This window comes from Bombyx mandarina, chromosome 19, assembly GCF_030267445.1.
Source record: "Bombyx mandarina strain Sakado chromosome 19, ASM3026744v2".
Classification (NCBI taxonomy): domain Eukaryota; kingdom Metazoa; phylum Arthropoda; class Insecta; order Lepidoptera; family Bombycidae; genus Bombyx; species Bombyx mandarina.
Genome location: NC_143225.1, coordinates 875840 through 896080, shown reverse-complemented (window position 1 = coordinate 896080; position 20241 = coordinate 875840). Strand labels below are relative to the sequence as shown.

The 20241-nt window shown below is 38.2% G+C and overlaps 2 protein-coding genes across 2 annotated transcripts; both read right to left on the bottom strand.

Moving 5' to 3' along the window:
- Window positions 1-238: 238 nt before the first annotated feature.
- On the bottom strand, window positions 239-4611 carry CPR18 (cuticular protein RR-1 motif 18). The gene is made up of 5 exons (XM_089735490.1): window positions 4583-4611; window positions 3896-3962; window positions 3000-3240; window positions 1143-1373; window positions 239-393 (listed from the first exon to the last, which is right to left on the bottom strand). The coding sequence occupies exons 1-5, from the start codon at window positions 4609-4611 to the stop codon at window positions 239-241; spliced, it is 723 nt and encodes a 240-aa protein (XP_089591616.1).
- Window positions 4612-9976: 5365 nt separating this feature from the next.
- On the bottom strand, window positions 9977-18244 carry CPR19 (cuticular protein RR-1 motif 19). Its single transcript, XM_028183067.2, has 4 exons — window positions 18100-18244; window positions 15059-15254; window positions 14201-14428; window positions 9977-10377 (listed from the first exon to the last, which is right to left on the bottom strand). The coding sequence occupies exons 1-4, from the start codon at window positions 18106-18108 to the stop codon at window positions 10265-10267; spliced, it is 546 nt and encodes a 181-aa protein (XP_028038868.1). The 5' UTR covers window positions 18109-18244; the 3' UTR covers window positions 9977-10264.
- Window positions 18245-20241: the final 1997 nt, after the last annotated feature.

The window sequence follows — 20241 nt, the reverse complement described above, 5'->3', positions numbered from 1 at the left end:
GACCATAATGATTGCAATGTCTTGGTGGTCACTTGGACACTCATTAGAGTTCTCACTCGGTTACAAAGAAGCAAAGAGTTCGTCCACCATTTTAAAAAAGCACTTTTTTATCCCACCCACCTGTCTCATTAAAAACGCAATACGCAATGTGGTTAAAAAAAACAATTTGTTTACTTAGCTTTATTCTTTTTTTTAACATAAATTAACCTTAAAAAATTAATGACTTAAATGTTAGCCTTCAATGATATCCGTGGTAAGCAGACTCTATTCTTTGACCTGAGATGACCTGGTGGTCTTGGACTTGACCTGGGTTGATTTGATGCTCCTCGATTTGACCTTGGGATGAATGGGGATTGTAGCTAGCAGCTCCGTAAGTAGCTTCATGGTATTTACCTAGAAAAAACAATTATGTCAGTATTTTTAACTATTTTAATAATACTGTGCCATTATGAAAATATGAGTTGACCGGTTTGGAGGGTCGGAGCACTCTTGGACCTCTTGGTCTTTAGGTGACTAGTGATTTTCACTCACATGTGGTAACCACTTAAGAACATGGCACATAGCCACAAAAATTGTGACGCTGATCTATGCAACAATTTTAACGTGACTTCAATTTGCCAGTACAAAAGACTTGAACGCGGTAATAAATTTAAGTCCTAAAATATACTAAGATTTCTGATTCACCAGAATTACTTTTCTATATATTCCGGTGCGTTACATCAATTTGATGTGTCATTCTGTGTGTCTATTTATTTATTACATTCAATACAAAGTCAGGTTTACAGTTTGCATCAAAACGCCTAACTCGATAACACAAAAAACATTATTAAAATTATGAAGTACTATTATTATGCTAAAAATTACATTATTTTAGACAAAAGTATTCCCCAACTATCGGCAAACAGATCAGCGCCCTGGATTTCGGACAGAAATTCGTTTAAGATACTGAACGTTCGTGTAACTATACCTGAGACCTTAGAACTTATATCTCAATACGTTGTGGATGTCTATGGGCTCCAGTAACCACTTAGCACCAGGTGGGCTGTGAACACGTCCACTCATCCATGCAATAAAAAAAAAAACAGCGCAATTATCCTGGCCGTTGGGCAGTTCCTAGGTCTCTCTATTAAAAAAGTCCTAACCGTCATCAAAAACACCAGCGGCTTCATCTCTCGCGTTTATCTCTAAAGCCTTCAGGATGGCTTCTGGGATAGGCGGAGGCGTCGGCAGGTGAGCCCCTTCAGCCCTGAAGCCGTGCTCATCAGCAACGTAAGACACCTCGTAGACCTGACCGTCGTCACCCTTGTACGAGTAGGACCCTTGGACTTTATTCCCGGAACCCTGGTCTTGACCAACTTCTTGTGCTTTTATGCCTGAAAATAGTTACATGTGATTACAGGTGATTTCGGGGGCGATAAATCGATCTAGCTACGAATTATTTTCAGAAAATGTTGTTTTGACCAACTTCTTGTGCTTTTATGCCTGAAAAAAGTTACATGTGATTTTACAGGTGATTTCGGGGGCGATAAATCGATCTAGCTACGAATTATTTTCAGAAAATGTTGTTTTAATCGTGTTTTCAATTTTCAGCTTTATCGATTAACTCTTCCCGACATCTATTGGTGAATAATAATACTATTAAGCTATTTCAGCAGATGGCGTCGTTAAGCCACCCGAAGCCAATGAGTGTTTAGTTTGAGGTTAAACCAAGAAAATGAATCGTTTATTTTTATTATTTGTGTCTTTTTCATATAAAATATTTAAAAAATACCGAGCAAAGCTCGTTCATCGTCTAGTATTATAATATCTACTACTTTTAATTTCTCTTTTATTTCTTATTTTAAATAATACTCCAATGTGTTGCTCTGTACAACAAAGAAACGACACTTAAAGTCTAATATTTTAAGTCTATTCTATTGTAATTAGGTTATGCAACTCTAAATACGAATCAATTTCACAAGAATTTTTACTTCACTTGATGCTATATCTCTGTCACTGCTGCTATATTAAACACTAGCGGCCCGCTCCGGCTCCGCTCGGGTCTTTAACAAAAACTTCAACGATATTTGACGTTGTTTAATTTTTTTTAATAAAAGAACACTTATTGCGTCATAACTATAATAGTTAGAAATATGCTGTCGCGACACTTTTTGTAATTAATAATGTGTTCTACAAAGTCGTAGTACATTATTTTATTCTATCATCAATAGTTTTCGCAGGGCACGCGATGTAAAGAATATTTTAGGTATTTTTTTTACACCTTGGGTTACATTATTGGAGTTTTAGTAAAGATCCCGAATTTAAAAAAAAAAAAATATAACCTATGTCACTCGGGAATAGTGTAGCTTCCAAACAGTGAAAGAATTTTTCAAATCAGTTCAGTAGTTTCGGAGCCTATTCAATACAAACAAACAAACAAATCGTTCCTCTTTATAATATTAGTATAGAAGATTCCACAACAACATTAACCCCGAACTCCTTTACCAATAGCACAGGCAAATATCAAATCAAAGAACACTTTTTGTACAGAAATACTTAATAATAAGTGGCTTTACTCATCCTGAAACCAGTGCGCTTAGTGCGGGTTTTTTAATATTCTCGATAGCGTAAAAGTTTTTTTATGTTATTTATTGCTTAGGTAGGTGGCCGAGCTCAGGGATCACCTGGTGTTAAGTAATTACCGGAGGCCATAGACATCTACAATGCAAATGCTGCCACCCACCTTCAGTTATAAGTTCTAAGGTCTCAGCATAGTTACAACGGCTATCCCGTCCTTCAAACCGAAACGCATTACTGCTTCACGGCAGAAATAGGCAAGGTGGTGGTACAAAATACAGAAGGAACCGAAGTCCTTCCCTAGACCCAGAGGTTCCAAACGATCCGTGAAAATGGGATTATCGCCAATCCAAATGGCCCTCTTCTGTATGGAGTCAAATGGAAGAAGCTGTTAAATATATAGGCAAAGTTTCACAAATTAATTAGTCAGCAATATTAATTACCATTTTCCGACTCGTAAGCATATTGATAGGCATGACCGTGGTTCTGGGACATGTAGCTCAGGATCCTAGCCTCCTTCTCCGGTTGGTGGTTAGGGACAAACGGCTGCGGATGATACGCGGGGTATTCCTGCTGATAGACTCCTGAGGGATAGTCGGGCTGAGTGAGGGCCTGGTCAACCAGCTGGTTTATGTAGACCTGGCCTGCTGATGCCGCGGTAATGACCGTCACGAATACTGCAACCTGAAGGAAGAATTTTAGTAATCAGCACTGTCTGTATTTTGTTTTGATTATTGTTGTTTGGTTGTGAAAGCATACAAGCATAGTTAACGCGATAAACACTGTGTCTACGGGCTCCGGTACATACTTAGTATCAAGTGCGCAGTAAGCTCGATCACCAGTCCATAAAGCTTTGCCTAAAACCAAATAAATATACCCAAAAATTCTGTGAACAAAACATTCTACCGGTTACTTTATCTCTTTTTTAGTAGTAAAGGTAAACCCCACCGCTCGTCAAATGTTAAGTGGTTTTAGAAGCCTATAGACATCACATGAACTTTAATTCCCAATTATGTTTTACTCAATGGCCTCGCAGAACAAATAAGGAGGATAGGGCACCCCGGGCGTGCTCGGCATCCATCCTACCATCAATATAAACTGATAATGAATGCTGCTGCTAAAATAACGGTTATTGTTTACCACCACCCTCATTTTCTTTGGTGAAAAATTTTATAAGCATCTTTGGGCCAGAGGGGTCGGAAGTGGTTACCACACAACATTCTGACACAACTCTTCCATTATCGAGATCTTCATGTTGAAGTTTATGAAATAGCCCAAAACAATTGTAACGTACACAATAAATATGTCTAATTTTAATTAAAATAATAATTAAACAAACCAATTTCATGATGAACGCCTTGGCTAGGAGATAATAGTCGTAATGTAAGAGAAACGATTTCACTTTCCTGTTTATATATAGAAGTTTTTACTTGCCAAAAATATCTTGTGTGGGTTTAGCGTCAGGGTACCGTAAATTGGAACTTGAGACATTTTTCATCAATTTTTTTTATGTAACCTCACTAATTTAATCTCTCGAATCTCATCGTGGCTTAATGGTCTATACATTTCCGATGGTAAGAATAGACTCTACTCTTGTGGTGGATGGTGTTATGGTAAAAAAGAGATGACGGAATAACCTCAAGCAATTCCTCCGTTATGCCTTCGATTTGTTAAGTTAGTAAAAACTCTACTACTAGTGGCTTCTTTTGTTATTGCCCGTGTAGGCAGACGAGCATATAGCCCACCCGATGGTGAGTGGTTACCGTCGCCCATGGATGTCAGCAATGCCAGAGGTAGAGCCAAGCCGCTGCCTACTGCTTAATACTCTCCACGAACCTCGTTTGAAGATGGATATACGGCACTCGGGAAACACCGTGGAGGGGAGCTCATTCCAAAGCCGGATGGTACGTGGCAAAGAAAATCTTTGAAAACGCACTGTACTCTCATTTATTTGTATGTCCTAATATTTAAACCTAAAACTAATTTGTACTTATATACAACTGCAAAATATAATGTTATAACTCACTTTTGTAAGCCTGGATTGTATTTACCCATGTTTATAGAGAACATTACGTTTCAACGTAATTCTCATGAACTTCAAAATGCTTGATTAACTTAAAAAATTATATCAACTACCTATTATAATACAAAATTTTTATTAATTCGGCCCAAAACCCTCACAATGAGCTTTAGGCTTTTTTAGACCATTTATATGGTTTCAATTCAACGGTACAGAACTAAAGACTAATTAATATTTTCAAATGTATAATATATCTCAAGCCCACGTTATAAGTATTCTTTCTAGGAGGCTGAGCGCCGGGTGCGAGTGTATTATGAGGCGATGTTAAGTAACAATATGAGCACGAGCGCTGAGTTACTGGAGCGAATCACACGTAGCCTTTGTTAAATTAGTAGACATGGACATTATTTTATTTGTGAATTAAAAATCATGATTATCGAAGTATTCACAGCCGCTGCAGAAGATAGCACTAAAACAGCAATAACGGTAAAAGCGCTTTATTTCTTTTATTCAAAGTTAGTTTAGTTAGTTTTCGTTATTCAAAGGTTTATGATTGATGATTTAGACAATGATCACCGCTGTCCGTGCTAAGCAACTATGATGACTGTTGTTTGTGTTACTTAAAAATACTCATATAACAGTAACATAATTAAGCTTAACAATGGGTGTACCTGCAGAGTACAATTTGGCAATTTTTTGAAAGCCCACTGACCTTATCGTGTCCGCCTAGGATAATACCATGCTACCATTGCTACTTCACGGCAGAAATAGGCATGGTGGTGGTACCTATCCGTGCGGACTCACAAGAGGTCCTACCACCAGTAGAGGTTAGCTCTATTTGAAACTTATGTCCGTGTTATAATTATTTTATTTTATAAACATATTTGTAAGAAATACAAATGTATTAACGATTTATCTAATGACTTTTGCATGCAAGAACGTTCGGTGTCAACTCTTAAGAATGAAACAAATACAGGCGTATCTATGAAAATTCATAACTCTATGTAAATTACCGAATAAAGCTTGCGTCTAATGTGATTAGAAACTCAACTCGTTTGCTGCCGTAGGCAGAGGGGCTTGTGGTTAGAGTATTTTGCTCATGGACATCAACAATGCCAAGGACACAGCCAAAACAGTGACTACCGCTTGAGGCAGGCATTTCCTTGAGGTCCCGAATGCCTTCTACTTTTTCTTCACCTTATCCCGCTAGGTGGAGTCAGCACAGCTAATAGCTAATTTTTCTCTTCCATTCTCTTCTATCAGCCGTCATCTCAACACGCACTCCTCTCTCTCTCTCATATCGTCATTCACACACTCCATCCATGTCTTCTTTGGTCAACCTCTTCCCCCTCTACCCCTTGAAGTCTCGAATGTAATTTGAGAATTCCAAGAAAATTTGGACTCCATCCAAGACCAAACAATCCCGTTTTTGCAGGTTAGTCGTCGGAGCACCGTCGTTATTGAGTAACATCGACCAACACGAGCACCTGGGTCTTGAGTCAATCCGGAAACACCTGAAATCAGCGTCGGAACAGTACTTTAATTAGCCTATACGCCATGATAATCGCCTTATCGTTTGTCCTAGAGACGTCCTTACGGATCCACCAGATCCATCAACCTCAGCAGTAGATGTATTCAGCTCAAACAGTTGAAGCAGGTCTAGGGACTCTAACCCGGCAAAGAGTTCGACGTGCAACTTACACATACATCAGCCCGCTGAATTTCTCGCCAGTTCTTCTCAGCGTGTCGCGATTCCGATCCGGTAGTAGATTCATTCGCGAAGCAGTTGCCCTTGAGTTGTTAGGTCTCCTTTGGAGGCGCTAGGCAGTTGTTAGTAAATCCCATCCCCCCTGGCTGAGTCTTTACTTTTCCACCTGTCCTGATGAAACTGGAAAGGCGTCCGAGTCATATGTAATCCATCTTTCACAAAAAAAAGTTTTGTCAGCCCTAACGCAAAGGCAGAAGTCCGGAGATTAACTTCTGATTAATACCAACGTTACTTTTACGCTTCTTTCTTACATCAACATAATCTGTTACCGCTTATTTTGCAACAAAAATATTACGTAACCAATATTGTTGTTAAAATGTTTTAACTTAATGTTAGTTGAGATTTCACTAGTTAGTAGGTAATTAATTTAATAACAATTACACATTACATGTTTATTGTATAATATAGGCACCGCCTGTGAAAAGCATGAAACCACCAGCGGATAGGCACTTTTTTAGAAATTCAATTTACGGATATAAGGCCGAAAGAACCGGGTAATTTCAGACTCTGCAGCCTCGTAAGACGCTACCCTTTGTTGCAGATAAATAATACTCCAACCTATTTAGTCCTATTAGTAGAATCATTGTAACTCATATAATTATTAACCAACCAATTTTAAAAGCTCGCCAATAATATAGCTAAGTAAAGGCTAAAATAGCTGATATTTTAATGCAAATATAATTGTGATACCGCAACTTAACATCCCTATTGAGCTTGACCACCAATAAAACAAAACTAAACGCGCCCAAGTGTTTAAGTAATAACACTTACAAATCTTTAATTAATCTTCCATACTAATAATTGTCAGTATTACGAATTTGGATCTCCAAGAACGCAGCCCGAGGCTGTGTTACAACCAAGTAATGACCCGTGTAATAAATTGTTATGTTGTTAGTGTACCCTTAACACAGATTTCCGAAGGCACAGATTACGATTTAAAAATAAAAATAAAACATTTTTTTATAGATTTTTGTATGAATCAACCAATACGAGCAGCACGCTCAGTGATACATAGATTGGTTAAAGAATTTAACTGTGTCTAAAGAACGATTAATAATCTCTTATCAACAGAAGTCGTCGTGGCCTAAAGGATAACACGTCCGGTGCATTCGTATCTAGAGATGCAACGGTAATCGAATCCCGCAGGCAGGTATCATTTTTTCTAATGAAATACGTACTTAACAATAGTTCACGATTGACTTCCACGATGAAGGAGTAGCATCGTATAATAAAAACCAAACCCGCAAAATTAAAATTTGCGTAATTACTGGTGGTAGACCTCTTGTGAGTCCGAACGGCTAGGTATCACCACCCTGCCTATTTCTGCCGTGAAGCAGTTATGCAGTTCGGTTTGAAGGGCCGGGCAGCCGTTGTACAGTTTTTTTTATTTATTGCTTAGATGGGTGGACGAGCTCACAGCCCACCTGATGTTAAATGGTTACTGGAGCCCATAGACATCTACAACGTAAATGCGCCACCCACTTTGAGATATAAGTTCTAAGGTCTCAGTATAGTTACAACGGCTACTCCACCCTTCAAACCGAAACGCATTACTGCTTCACGACAGAAATAGGCGGGGTGGTGGTACCTACTCGTGCGGACTCACAAAAGGTCCTACCACTAGTGATTACGCAAATTATTGATTTTTTTTTTTGCTTAGATGGGTGGACGAGCTCACAGCCCACCTGGTGTAAAGTGGTTACTGGAGCCCATAGACATCCACAACGTAAATGCACCACCCACCTTGAGATACAAGTTCTAAGGTCTCAAGTATTGTTACAACGGCTGCCCCACCCTTCAAGCCGAAACGCATTACTGCTTCACGGCAGACATAGGCAGGGTAGTGATACCTAGCCGTGCGGACTCACAAGAGGTATTTTATTACACGATGTTATTCCTTCGCCGTAGAAGTCAATCGCGAACATTTGTCAGAACATTTGTTAAGTGACATTTACTTTGTAGATGTTTATAGGCTGTGGTAACCACTTATCACCAGGTGGCCCGTGAGCTGGTCTACCCACCTAAGCAATAATTTTTTTTTAAAACCAGTACAGTGGTGACCATGCTCCTGACATTGACAATATTCATGTTGTATGGTTAGTTACTGATTTCGGTTGAAGTTTTCGTATATTCATTCATATAAAATACACAAATTACATACACACATACACATTAAACAGTCGTAAACAATTGAGTGGTATTACTCGTATTACCTAAGCATAAATTTATAATGAATGAAAAAAAACGTTAACGCATTTTTCAGAACGATACCTTAAATAAATTACTTTTCACGCGAACTAACAATCTGGTAGCCATCGATTCGTATTTCATAGATGTTATTGTTATTATTATTATTAAATTAATTACAAGTGTTTTTTTTATGTTATAGATGAATTGATTTCGAAATCTATCAATTATTTTGAAGGCAGGCCTAATGGTTTTATTTAAGTGAAGCTACTGCGTAATATATTTCAAGATACAAGGGCTTTTGTATGTATGGAATGAAAAACACTCTACCCATCACATAGTAAGCGTGCATACCCAACGCAGTTTTTCAACGAAAATATTGGATCTGCTTTTATTGCAATAGATGGGTAGACGAAACTCGCAGTCTACCTGACGCTAAGCGGTTATTGGAGCCCATAGATATCTCAATATAAAGACCGCTATTCAAGTTCCAACTTAAAGACGAAGTCTGATTATATTTCACAATGTCTGCTCCCCTACCACTTAATCCCTAACTCATAATTATGTCACAACAGAAATACGCAGTATTAAAACATTTAGGGTTTAATCTTGCATGTTTATTGTTATTAATTTATTTCCGACGTTCATAGTTTTCGTGGTAACGGGAGATTTAAGTATATTCTAATTTGAATCTTATTCCAACTACCGTCTATTCTATACTAATATATAAATCTACAGTGGTTTTTACGGATGTTCCGTTATAACTACTAAACCGTGCAACCGATTGCCTTGAAACTTGGTATCCGTGTAGAAAATACATGTACTTAATGGATAGGCTAATATTTATATGAGTGTTGGACCACCTACACCAGTTGCGGGGGCGTTAATGATGAGAATCTTTGTCGGGGTGAGAAATAATAATGTTAATTTTAAATGCAGAGCGAAGCGGATGGGTACAGCTAGTTTATCTATAAAAATATATATTTGCTTTGTTTCACAACTGAGGTCTAGCAGTTTTCTGGATTTCGGTTATAATCTTCACGATAAGAGGAACGCAGATCTTATTTAAATAGAAAAGACAAAATCGAAGAAAATGCTAGAGATCCGTGCGGGCTCGCAATATCAGTATTTTTTTCCTCTACCTATTCGCAGGGAACCTAAGAGGCTATTTCAGTTACGCCCGGATGGGTAGGTGAGCTCGCGGGTTCAACCTGAGAGAATTTGCTAACACTAGCCCTAACTAGAGCAGTGCTTCGCAAAATCTACCACCGGATCGGAATCGCGACCCACTGAGAAGCGATCCGGCGAGAAACTCAGTGGCCAGCAGTAATTATGCACCCCCCTAATATTCTTGATATACTCGAGTGATAGTGAGCACTCATCGTCAGTTGAGCTGGGCGGCATGCTCATTTTGAAGATAAAAAAAAAACAATAAAACAAAAGTATCGTCAATCAATTTTTATTTGCTTTACCATAAAAATATACTTACAATCACAATGGCACATAACTTAGCTGAGTTTGCCTCTTTAAGAGCATCTCTACATTCTCGCTGCGTGTCTTAACAACGAACGCTCTGAAGGAAAGTTTGTCGAGAATGTAGATTACCTTAAACACATTAAGCCTTGTACTTATAAAACAAAGTTTAGCTCAAATTCACAGCTTTGTCATTTACGATGAGAATATTTATCTGCTTTGCTTTATAAATAAGAAGGGTATGAGTAGTATTGGTATTTCTAGTATTTGTAGAAGCGACGGAAGGCAGGATTCACGTACTGCCCTTTCGCGTAGGGATACTGGGCTCTGGCAGCAATCACGGCAGGTTCGTATTTAGCGTCGCGGTAGCTTCCTGAAACCACCATTGTAATGTACAGATTAAATAATATTTTATTAGTGGCATGTGTTTTTTTATTTTTATTTTATTGCTTAGACGGGTGGACGAGCTCACAGCCCACCTGGTTTTAAGTGGTTACTGGAGCCCATAGACATCTACAACGTAAATACGCCACCCACCTTGAGATATAAGTTCTAAGGTAGATGTAACTTATATGAAATGCTTGTTCTCATCTCTATCGTTTATTAAAACTATCGCGTCTTAAAAAATATCTCGGGAGTAGCATTAACAGGATTCTTATAACTGTAGATTTATTTAAATAGCCATTTAAAATACAGATCCCGTTAAAGAGAGTAATATCGGCGGCATAAATTATTTTTATTATTATTTATTGCTTAGACCAGTCCTCAGGCTCACTTGGTGCTCATTGGTTGCCGTTGTCCATGGACATCAACTACTTTAATACCGTCACCTACCTCGAGACATAAATTCGAAGTGCCAGTTCTACAGTCCAACCGCTGTCTTATCCTTCAAATCGAAACGCATTACTGCTTAGCGGCAGAAATAGCAGGGGTTGGTAGTTCCTACCCGCGTGGACTCACAAGATGTCCTACCACTAGTAAAACCCAATGAAGTGAAGTACAGTAAAACCCAGTTCGTTTTAAGACTTTTCAATGGTACTGCTTCGACGCTGGGAGTCTTTGAATTGCCTGTTTTCTGGCAAAAGTCTAATTGAATAAGAATTTATTTGATTTTGATTTCATTTGCGAAAGATTTTAATGCTTTAGGCAGATGACGACCCCTATAGTATTAAGTAGTTATTAGTGGTTATTATATAGCCTCACTATTGACGCCAATCCAAGGTGGTGACGATTTATAGTTATCTCGTGCCATACCTATTAGCGTACCGACTTGAGATAAGTGAGAATAAAATTAAATGTATTGTATGTAATGTTTGTTACCAATTGCTATTTCTTAGTAGGACATTAACATTATTATTGACATAAGAAATAGAATAGCGCATTATACTCATAAATAAATCATTCAATTTTAAAGTTTCATCATTATCGCATCGTAAATATTTAAGCTTTTATTTAACCTTGACTCCGTCGAACTTAAATCTGACATTAAATAAAAATTATTCACCGAATGAAATACTTTCAAATGTATCAGCAAATATACGATAACGTGCTAATAAATTGGAATCATTTTAGTTTTAATCTGCAAGTATATTTTTGTTAATCCCTGTATACGTGAAGTGAGTACACATTATAACATTATCCTTTTTTTATTGCTTAGATGTGTGGACGAGCTCACAGCCCACTGGTGTTAAATGGTTACTGGAGCCCATAGACATCTAAGACGTAAATGCGCCACACACCTTGAGATATAGTTCTAAGGTCTTAGTATAGTCACAACGGCTGCCCCACCCTTCAAACCGAAACGCATTACTGCTTCACGGCAGAAATAGGCGGGGCGGTGGTACCTACCTGTGCGCACTCACAAGAGGTCCTACCACCAGTAAAAATTATTGGACTTGAATCTTATTTATAAGAATGAGATGAGTAATTTAAGACGTTTATGCCCCGAAAAATAATCTCTTGACTAGCTTTGCGGTGGTCAAATCAGAACTAGCTTGTAAAGAGGAATGAACTACTACAATAAAATAAAAATATAATTTTCATTTACTACACTATGCCTTAATACTTATTCAAACTTTGCAAGTGGGACTACCTCTAAGGATAAGAGATTTGGCCAAAGTATATGCAAATCAGGACGCGTACAAACTTTATAACTAGCGGTATTTGGAGATGAAGAGTAGAAGTTAGGAGAGGCCCATGAGATATTTTAAATGTCAAATTGTAATGAACTAAGATAAAACAATGTCAAACTTCGGGAATCCGCAATGTAATGGAATATGCCGGCTATGGATAATAATGGAATATGAATATTGGGGCTATGGAATGAGCTCCCCTCCACGGTGTTTCCCGAGCGCTATGACATGTCCTTCTTCAAACGAGGCTCGTGGAGAGTATTAAGCGGTAGGCAGCGGCTTGGCTCTGTCCCTGGCATTGCTGAAGTCCATGGGCGACGGTAACCACTCACCATCAGGTGGGCCATATGCCCGTCTGCCTACAAGGGCAATAAAAAAAAAATGTAACATGAAGGTAGCAAGCGTGCCTGCATTGATTTACTTTCCATTGCGCGCTACAAAAAAAACATCAATAGTCGGTAACTTTAATGCAATACAGTAACTTAACGCTGCGTAAGGCCGTAAGCTCATCTTCACATTTCAAGCTCAACAAATTTAATAGCCATAAATCTGAAGTAATCACTAAATAGAGCTTTCGGCTATCATATTTCTCAATTAATGAAATATTAATTTTAGAAACAGGGCAGCGTGATTTCAATCCTATGACAGCCAAGAATTTATCCACAAACTGTATTAATTTATGAAAATGATTACACACATTTAACGCATAGATTAACATAGAATAATGTTATTTGTGTAAAATTTAAATTGTCAATAAACATTATAGAGATGACAAATAAATTATAACTTATGATAAAGTCGAACTTAATCGCCTCAATTTGTAAGCTAAGTTTCGGCCTATTTAAATAGCCAAGCAATACTTGTTGCAAAATGTTAGAATTCATGCAAATATTGAGTAACATGTGATCTGATGAGGTTTAATATATACACAATAAAATACAGCTAAACATTTGTAATCGTTTAGTTATACTTTTTGAGCTAGAGATTTTTTTTGTATTTTATTAAAACATAATCGACATCAAGGAACCGCTTAGACACATCGATGAAGAACACTAAAATAATATAGTTATGGTTTGTTTCTTATTGCGTTATTCCAATCCTCAATACGGACATACCTAGTCGAGGTAGGACCACTTGCGAGTCTGCGCGGGTAGGTACCACCACCCTGCCTATTTCTGCCGTGAAGCAGTAATGCGTTTCGGTTTGAAGGGTGGGGCAGCCGTCGTAACTTTACTTTACCTTAGAACTTACATCGCAAGGTGGGTGGCGCATTTATATTGTAGATGTTTATGAGCTCCGGTAACCACTTAACACCAAATGGGCTGTAAGCTCGTCAACCCTACTAAGCAATAAAAAAAAATAAAAAAATTAAAAAATCCTATCTATTCGCTGGCAGTCTAAACGGCTATTACAGCTTCGTGCCAACGGACCTAGTCAAGCCTTCAAGTATGTAACCGGACTTGTATGTCTTCTAGCGTAAGCATTTCGGGTTATTTCGTATGACTCTCGGGAGTCCGTGCTGGCGGACACTGATGAGGTATCTCGCGTCCCCATTCATTCTCAATTGAATACTAATTATTTTAAGGCAGTCAGACTTAGTTGTCCAATAAATTGAGTAAAATAATTCGACTTTTAAAAACTCCCACACGGCTCCGCACAATACGATTACGTATTTTATATTGCATTACTCTCACATATGAACCAGGAGTTTTTTTTTTTAATCAATGCCTTTAATTTCTCGTAAATAAACATTTACATCCATATTCCCTCTAACGTTGAGTATCTGCCAAAATTATTAGCTACCTCACAATAAAGCACATTTCGCCGGTTTAATGTGGCCACCAGATGAATTGTTTCTGAACTAAGTGCAGCAGTTCAAAGCCCAATAGAAGAAGCCTTAGAAAAAACCTAAATCTCACTAGTTATTGTTTCAATAACTAGCGACTTTTATGAACAATTTCGAAACTTATTTAAGACAAACAGTCGCCCAATGAAAAACTTTTCCTCCTCTTCCTCTCCTGCTGAAAACAATTTCTATACAACCATAAATAAATCAAAACTTACCATCATCGAAAATACCGGCTGCCTCGTCTCTGGCGTTCTCTTGTAGAGATCTGGCGATGGCTTCTGGGATGGGCGGAGGGGTGGGCAGGTGAGAGCCCTGAGGCTGATAGCCATTAGCGTCAGCAGTGTAGGTTACGGCGTAAACCTGACCGTCGTCACCGGTGTAAGAGAAACGACCCTGGGACTGGATGCCATTAGCTTCAACTCCTGAAGCCTCAGCAGAAATACCTGTAAAAATTATTCCTTTTTTATTTATGTTGAATTAACCAATTACAAGGATGTTTGCTGAATAGTCAGTTAATATTTAGCCCACGTGATGTAGGCGGTAAGGACAACCAATGATGTTTGCGAGGCTAACATTGACGCAATACCGTCCCTAGCCCTATCTACTAAACCTTTTAATAGCCTTTAAACTTTTTTTAATTGCATAGATGGGTGGACGAGCCCATGGCCAAGCTGGTGTTAACTGGTCACCGGCTACCATAGACATTAACAACGTAAATTCTGCAACCCACCTTGAAATATGAGTTCTAAGTCTCAGTTTTTAATATACTTCTAGTTATTTTATAGTCTACACTAATATATAAATCTACAGTGGTTTTTACGGATGTTCCGTTATAACTACTGAACCATGCATCCGATTCACTTGAAACCTGGTATCCATGTAGAAAATACATGTACTTAATGGATAGGCTAATATTTATGTGAATGTTGGACTCCTTAATAATAATGACAATAAATAATAATGTTAGCATTAAATGCTCATCGAAGCGGGCGAGTACGGCTAGTACTTAATAATTTTCCTTAAAAAGCCTATGAAAATTGACAGTGCATATGCTTAGACGCAAATGAACTTACCGTTCTCTGTATCGTAAGCGTAGTGGAAGCCCTGTTCGTTGACTTCTGATTCCGACCTCAAGATAGCGGCGCCCCCCTCCAGGGATGACCTGGCTCTACCATCCTGGTAATAAGCCGGCGAAAAGCGGTATTGAGGAGGGACGTACGCTGGGAGAGCACCCGCGGCGCACACACCAATAAAAGCTGCGAAGATGATCTGAAAACAAAATTCATACAAATGGCTTCGATTTCAATAGCTTAAGCTGGTGTACGAACGAGCAGCTTGAAAGCCTCGTCTCTCCCTTCTCTGCTATCGTTAAAGTATATACAGTAAAAACGTATGTCCCCAGGACTCTTAGATATACATACGCAGAATGAATTTCTTAAAAGAAATCGTCTAAGCAAATTTGAAAAATCCACACATCTTTTAATGTTACATATCACGAGATTATCCGACTGAGTTTCTCACTGTGTCTTCTCAGTGTGTCGCGATTGCGATCTGGTGGTAGATTCTGCGAAGCACTGCTCTTGCTAGATCTAGTGCTAGCGATTTCTCTTAAGTCGAGCCCATGGGCACATTCACGAGTAGCTGGAATAACCCCTTAGGCTACCAGCAAAAAACAATGCGAATACATATTAGAAACTTTTTTAAGTTACCTATTTTTTAATTTAGGCACCCTTGTTTTTCAGGAATAACCACGCCAATCTCCTGCGGTTAGTATTGCTATTCCTTATTTTATGTATTAATGCAAAATGATACATTTAAATTCATATTGTCTAAAGATTGAAACAAGAAGACTAAGACTTCGCATATCTTTAAAGCATTCGCGACATATCATCATATCTTTATTCTTTATTGTACACACACAGTTAATACAATATAATTAATTGCGAAAAGTTATAAAAATGGCGAGCAACAATTGAGTTATCTACCAGCTAACCGTTCTTAAAGAGGGTGAGCTTTACATAGGTGGGTAGACCGTGAACTTTTTGTCTTCTTCCTTGATTCCGCTTGTGTTATAGATGTTACCACTTTTTTGGTGCCTTCTCACGTTTCTGTCTACTCGTCTAACAAATAACGACTGCTCTGAAAACTAAGCGATGTAACAACTCTGCGGCGGATATCAATCAACTCGCGCGTGTTTGTGAGCGCTTAAAACTGACTTACTAGTTCGTCTTTTGAGCCTAAGCCGCAGCTCACCAGCTACACGTTCCGATTTGAAGGGTGGGGCAGCCTATACTGTACATCACAGACTTAGCTCTTACGTTACGTGGCAGTATTCACGTAATTATGTCTATAGACTCCAGTGAGTAAAGAACAAATGGACTGAAAGCTCATCATCTGTTTGCGTAATAAATAAAAAACTCAATTTCAAACCCGTTGCGACGAAACGACAAAAACCACAAAAATATAGGCCGAATTACAAAACGTATCACCAATTCAACACGACAGTTATTTTTTCAACAATCACTTATTACAATTTTAGATCGTAATCGTGAATTGAAAACGTCATAAACATTGACAATAGTCACGACTGTCATGAGCCATAACAATGAGGGTACCGCGTCTCTGGACCCCGTTATTGTATAAACGGTTACTTCAAACTGCTTGACACAAAATATTATAAGACCACAAAGCTTTAATACACATCTGACGTTAAGCCACCATGTAGCCGTAGTTACTCTGAAACTTGAGATCTAACTTCGAAGTCAGCCAATCCCCCAAACACATCTTACTATAATGAAGTCATTTATAATTAGCTACTTATCTATACTAATTTTAGGTAGAGGAAAGATTTGTTTGTTTGTTTGTATTGAATAGGCTCCGAAACTACTGAACCGATTTGAAAAGTTATTTCACTGTTTGGAAGCTACACTATTCCCGAGTGACATAGGCTATAATCTTTTTTGAAAAAAATTAGGAATCCTTACTAAAACTCAAATAATGTAACCCAAGGTGAAAAAAAAACACCTAAAATATTCTTTAAATCGCGTGTCCTGCGAAAACTATTGATTATAGAATAAAATAATGTAGTACGACTTTGTAGAATACGTTATTATTTACAAAACTAGCGACCCGCCCTCGCTTCGCTTCGGAAACATTAAAACACACATGAAACAAAAAAAAAAAAATTTAAAAAAAATAATTAAAAAAGTAGCCTATGTTCATCAGGGACAATGTCGGCTTCTAATGGAAAAAGAATTTTTCAAATCGGTCCAGTAGTTTCGGAGCCTATTCGAAACAAACAAACAAACAAATCTTTCCTCTTTATAATATTAGTATAGATGTGTCGCGACAGCATATGTCTAACTATTATATTTATGCTGCAATAAGTGTTAATAAATCAATAAAACAACTCAAATATCGTTGAAATTTTTGTTAAACACCCGAGCGGGGCCGGAACGGGCCGCTTGTCTTAAAAAAACTATCGGACTGTTGGAAGACGTTAAATTAAACGCGATATCATATCGTGAGACCTTATAATATATAGTGAGACCTTAGAACTTATATCTCGAGGTGGGTGGCGCATTTACGTTGTAGACGTCTATGGGCTCCAGTAACCACTTAACATCAGGTGGGCTGTGAGCTCGTCCATCCATCTAAGCAATAAAAAAAAATAAAAAAAATCGTTGTAGTCATTTTATCTGCTACCACTACTACTCGCGTAAAAGACGAAACACTTAGCTAAAGTTACAAAGATGAGCTCAACTCAATCGTCAATTATCTTTTTAATGGTATTTTTATGCCACATTTATGTACAGAAATTGTATGTGTGATGATAGACCTAGGTGATTTAAAAAAAAAAGCTATCGGAAAATTTGCCCAAACTGATTTATAGGACTAAAAAAAGAAACTTTTAAATAAATTTTCATATTGATCATATTTAAAAAAAAAAGTGATTTTCACTGATAATTCTAAGGGATCCGATAATATTTTAATACCAGGCGAGACGTGTGCTCATCTGCGCGCTTATACCACGCAAATCGGGGAAAATATAATGAATTTTAGAATGAAATAGAATTTTCTTATAGTGGTTTAAAATGAAAAATTATTAACGTACCATTGACATGATGCTCACAGTGGTCCCGTTGAGAGAATGATGATCTGCCAAACCAAGCCTCAGCTTATATAGGTGCTGGCTCGCTGTCAAGGTTGGTCAGGATGCCGCTGATAGTGTTGGAAGTAATGCGATACAATTACAGAATGATTTCAATTTTATTGGGCATCGATTTTGTGATTTACAAGCCCAATTAATCTTTTCCGGTTGCTGTATGAGGCTACAGGTTATTTCTCGTTCTAATATACTCGGGATATACTAATTAAAAAAAACGATTATGCTCCAAATCAAAAACATCTCTTTTAGACTCTATTAATAACTTTAATTTTGCGTTTATTATATTACTGTTTAGTGTGTGTACATGGACATTAGTACATGGATTACTGAAGCCGTAACGTGCCACCGTCAACCTTGAGGCATGAGGTCGTTGTCTCAAACGGAATTGTGTAACAGCTGTCGCGCGCATCAATCAGAACCGCGCAACCTATTTGTTATATTCTAAAAAAGGAAATATTATACGTGTATTTCCTCTGACTGTTGTAATGCACAGATAAGCGTAACCTAAACATCAGCCCTTTGAGTTTCTCGCCGATTCTTCTCAGCGGGTCGCGATTCTGATCCGGCAGTAGATCAATTCGCGAAGCAGCTGCTCTTGAGTTGTTAGGTCTCCTTTGGAAGCGTTCGGGCAGTTGTTAGCACATCCCATCCCCCCTGGCTGAGCCTTTGCTCGCCCACCTGTCCTGGTGAAACTGGAAAGGCCACCGGATCACCAGTAATTCTTCAATCATAAAAAATGGGCGTACGAGCCCACAGCCCTCATGGCATTAATTAGTTAACTGAGCCCATAAATATCATTACAAAACGTCTATTTCACAAATTCGGAATGCGTGATTGCTTCGCGGTCGAAATAGGCAGGACCGTGGTGCTTGTTCGTGTGGGCTTTTAGTGCCACACATTATTACGCAGTTTTTGTGTTTACTTTTTTACTACACGACTAGCTTTTGCCCGAGACTTCGTCCGCGTGGAATAGTTACTTTGGCATAACGCTAAATTTTACCCGTGACTTCATTTATGTAGAAAGTGAAAATATTTTTGAATAATAGAATGTTAAGGAGCTATTTGAGGTAACAAAATCACGCTTTTTAACAGACTTCAAAAGAGGAGGTCATGAATTCGACCACCATTTTTTTATCGATGAATGTAATCGGTGAACATGTCGAGAGCATCTCGAGAATACTTGAACCGATTCTGATAATTATTTTTCGTTTTTTTTTGTTCAAAATGGTAGAAAAACATTCTTCATTGGTCTTAGCGTGATGTTATATAGCCTTCCTCAATAAATGAGCTATTAGACATTGAAAGAATTTTTCAAACGAGACCAGTAGTTCCTGGGATTAGCGCGTTCAAACCTACAAACAAACTCTTCAACTTTATAATATTAATATAGATGTTATTCTTTCATCGTGTGAGTTGTTCGTGAACATGTGTGTTAAGTACGCGATTCTCTATAAAAATACGGTACCTGTTTGCGGGACTTGAGCACGGTATAGTCACATCAATCAATATGAGTACACGTGTGTCTAAAACAGAAAACAGATACCAACCCTTTTCCGTATCACATGTAAGGGCTAGAAGTCGTCGTGGCCTAACGGATAAGACGTCCGGTGCATTCGTGTTGAGCGATGCACCCGGTGTTCGAATCTCAGATGGGTACCAATTTTTCTAATGAAATACGTACTCAACAAATGTTCACGATTGATTTCCACGGTGAAGGAATAACTTCATGTAATAAAAATGACACCCGCAAAATTATGATTTGCGTAATTACTGGTGGTAGGACCTCTTGTGAGTCCGCGCGGGTGGGTACGACCAGCCTGCCTATTTTTGCCGTGAAGCAGTAATGCGTTTCGGATTGAAGGGTGGGGCAGCCGTTGTAACTATACTTGAGACCTTAGAACTTATATCTTAAGCTGGGTGGCGCATTTACGTTGTGGATGTCTATGGGCTCCAGTAACCACTTAACACCAGGTGGGCTGTGAGCTCGTCCACCCATCTAAGCAATAAAAAAGAAAAAAAAGAAAATAGGGCGCTTCAGACTAATTTATTTATCACGTTCATAATTAAGTCTAATGTCTAAATATAAAT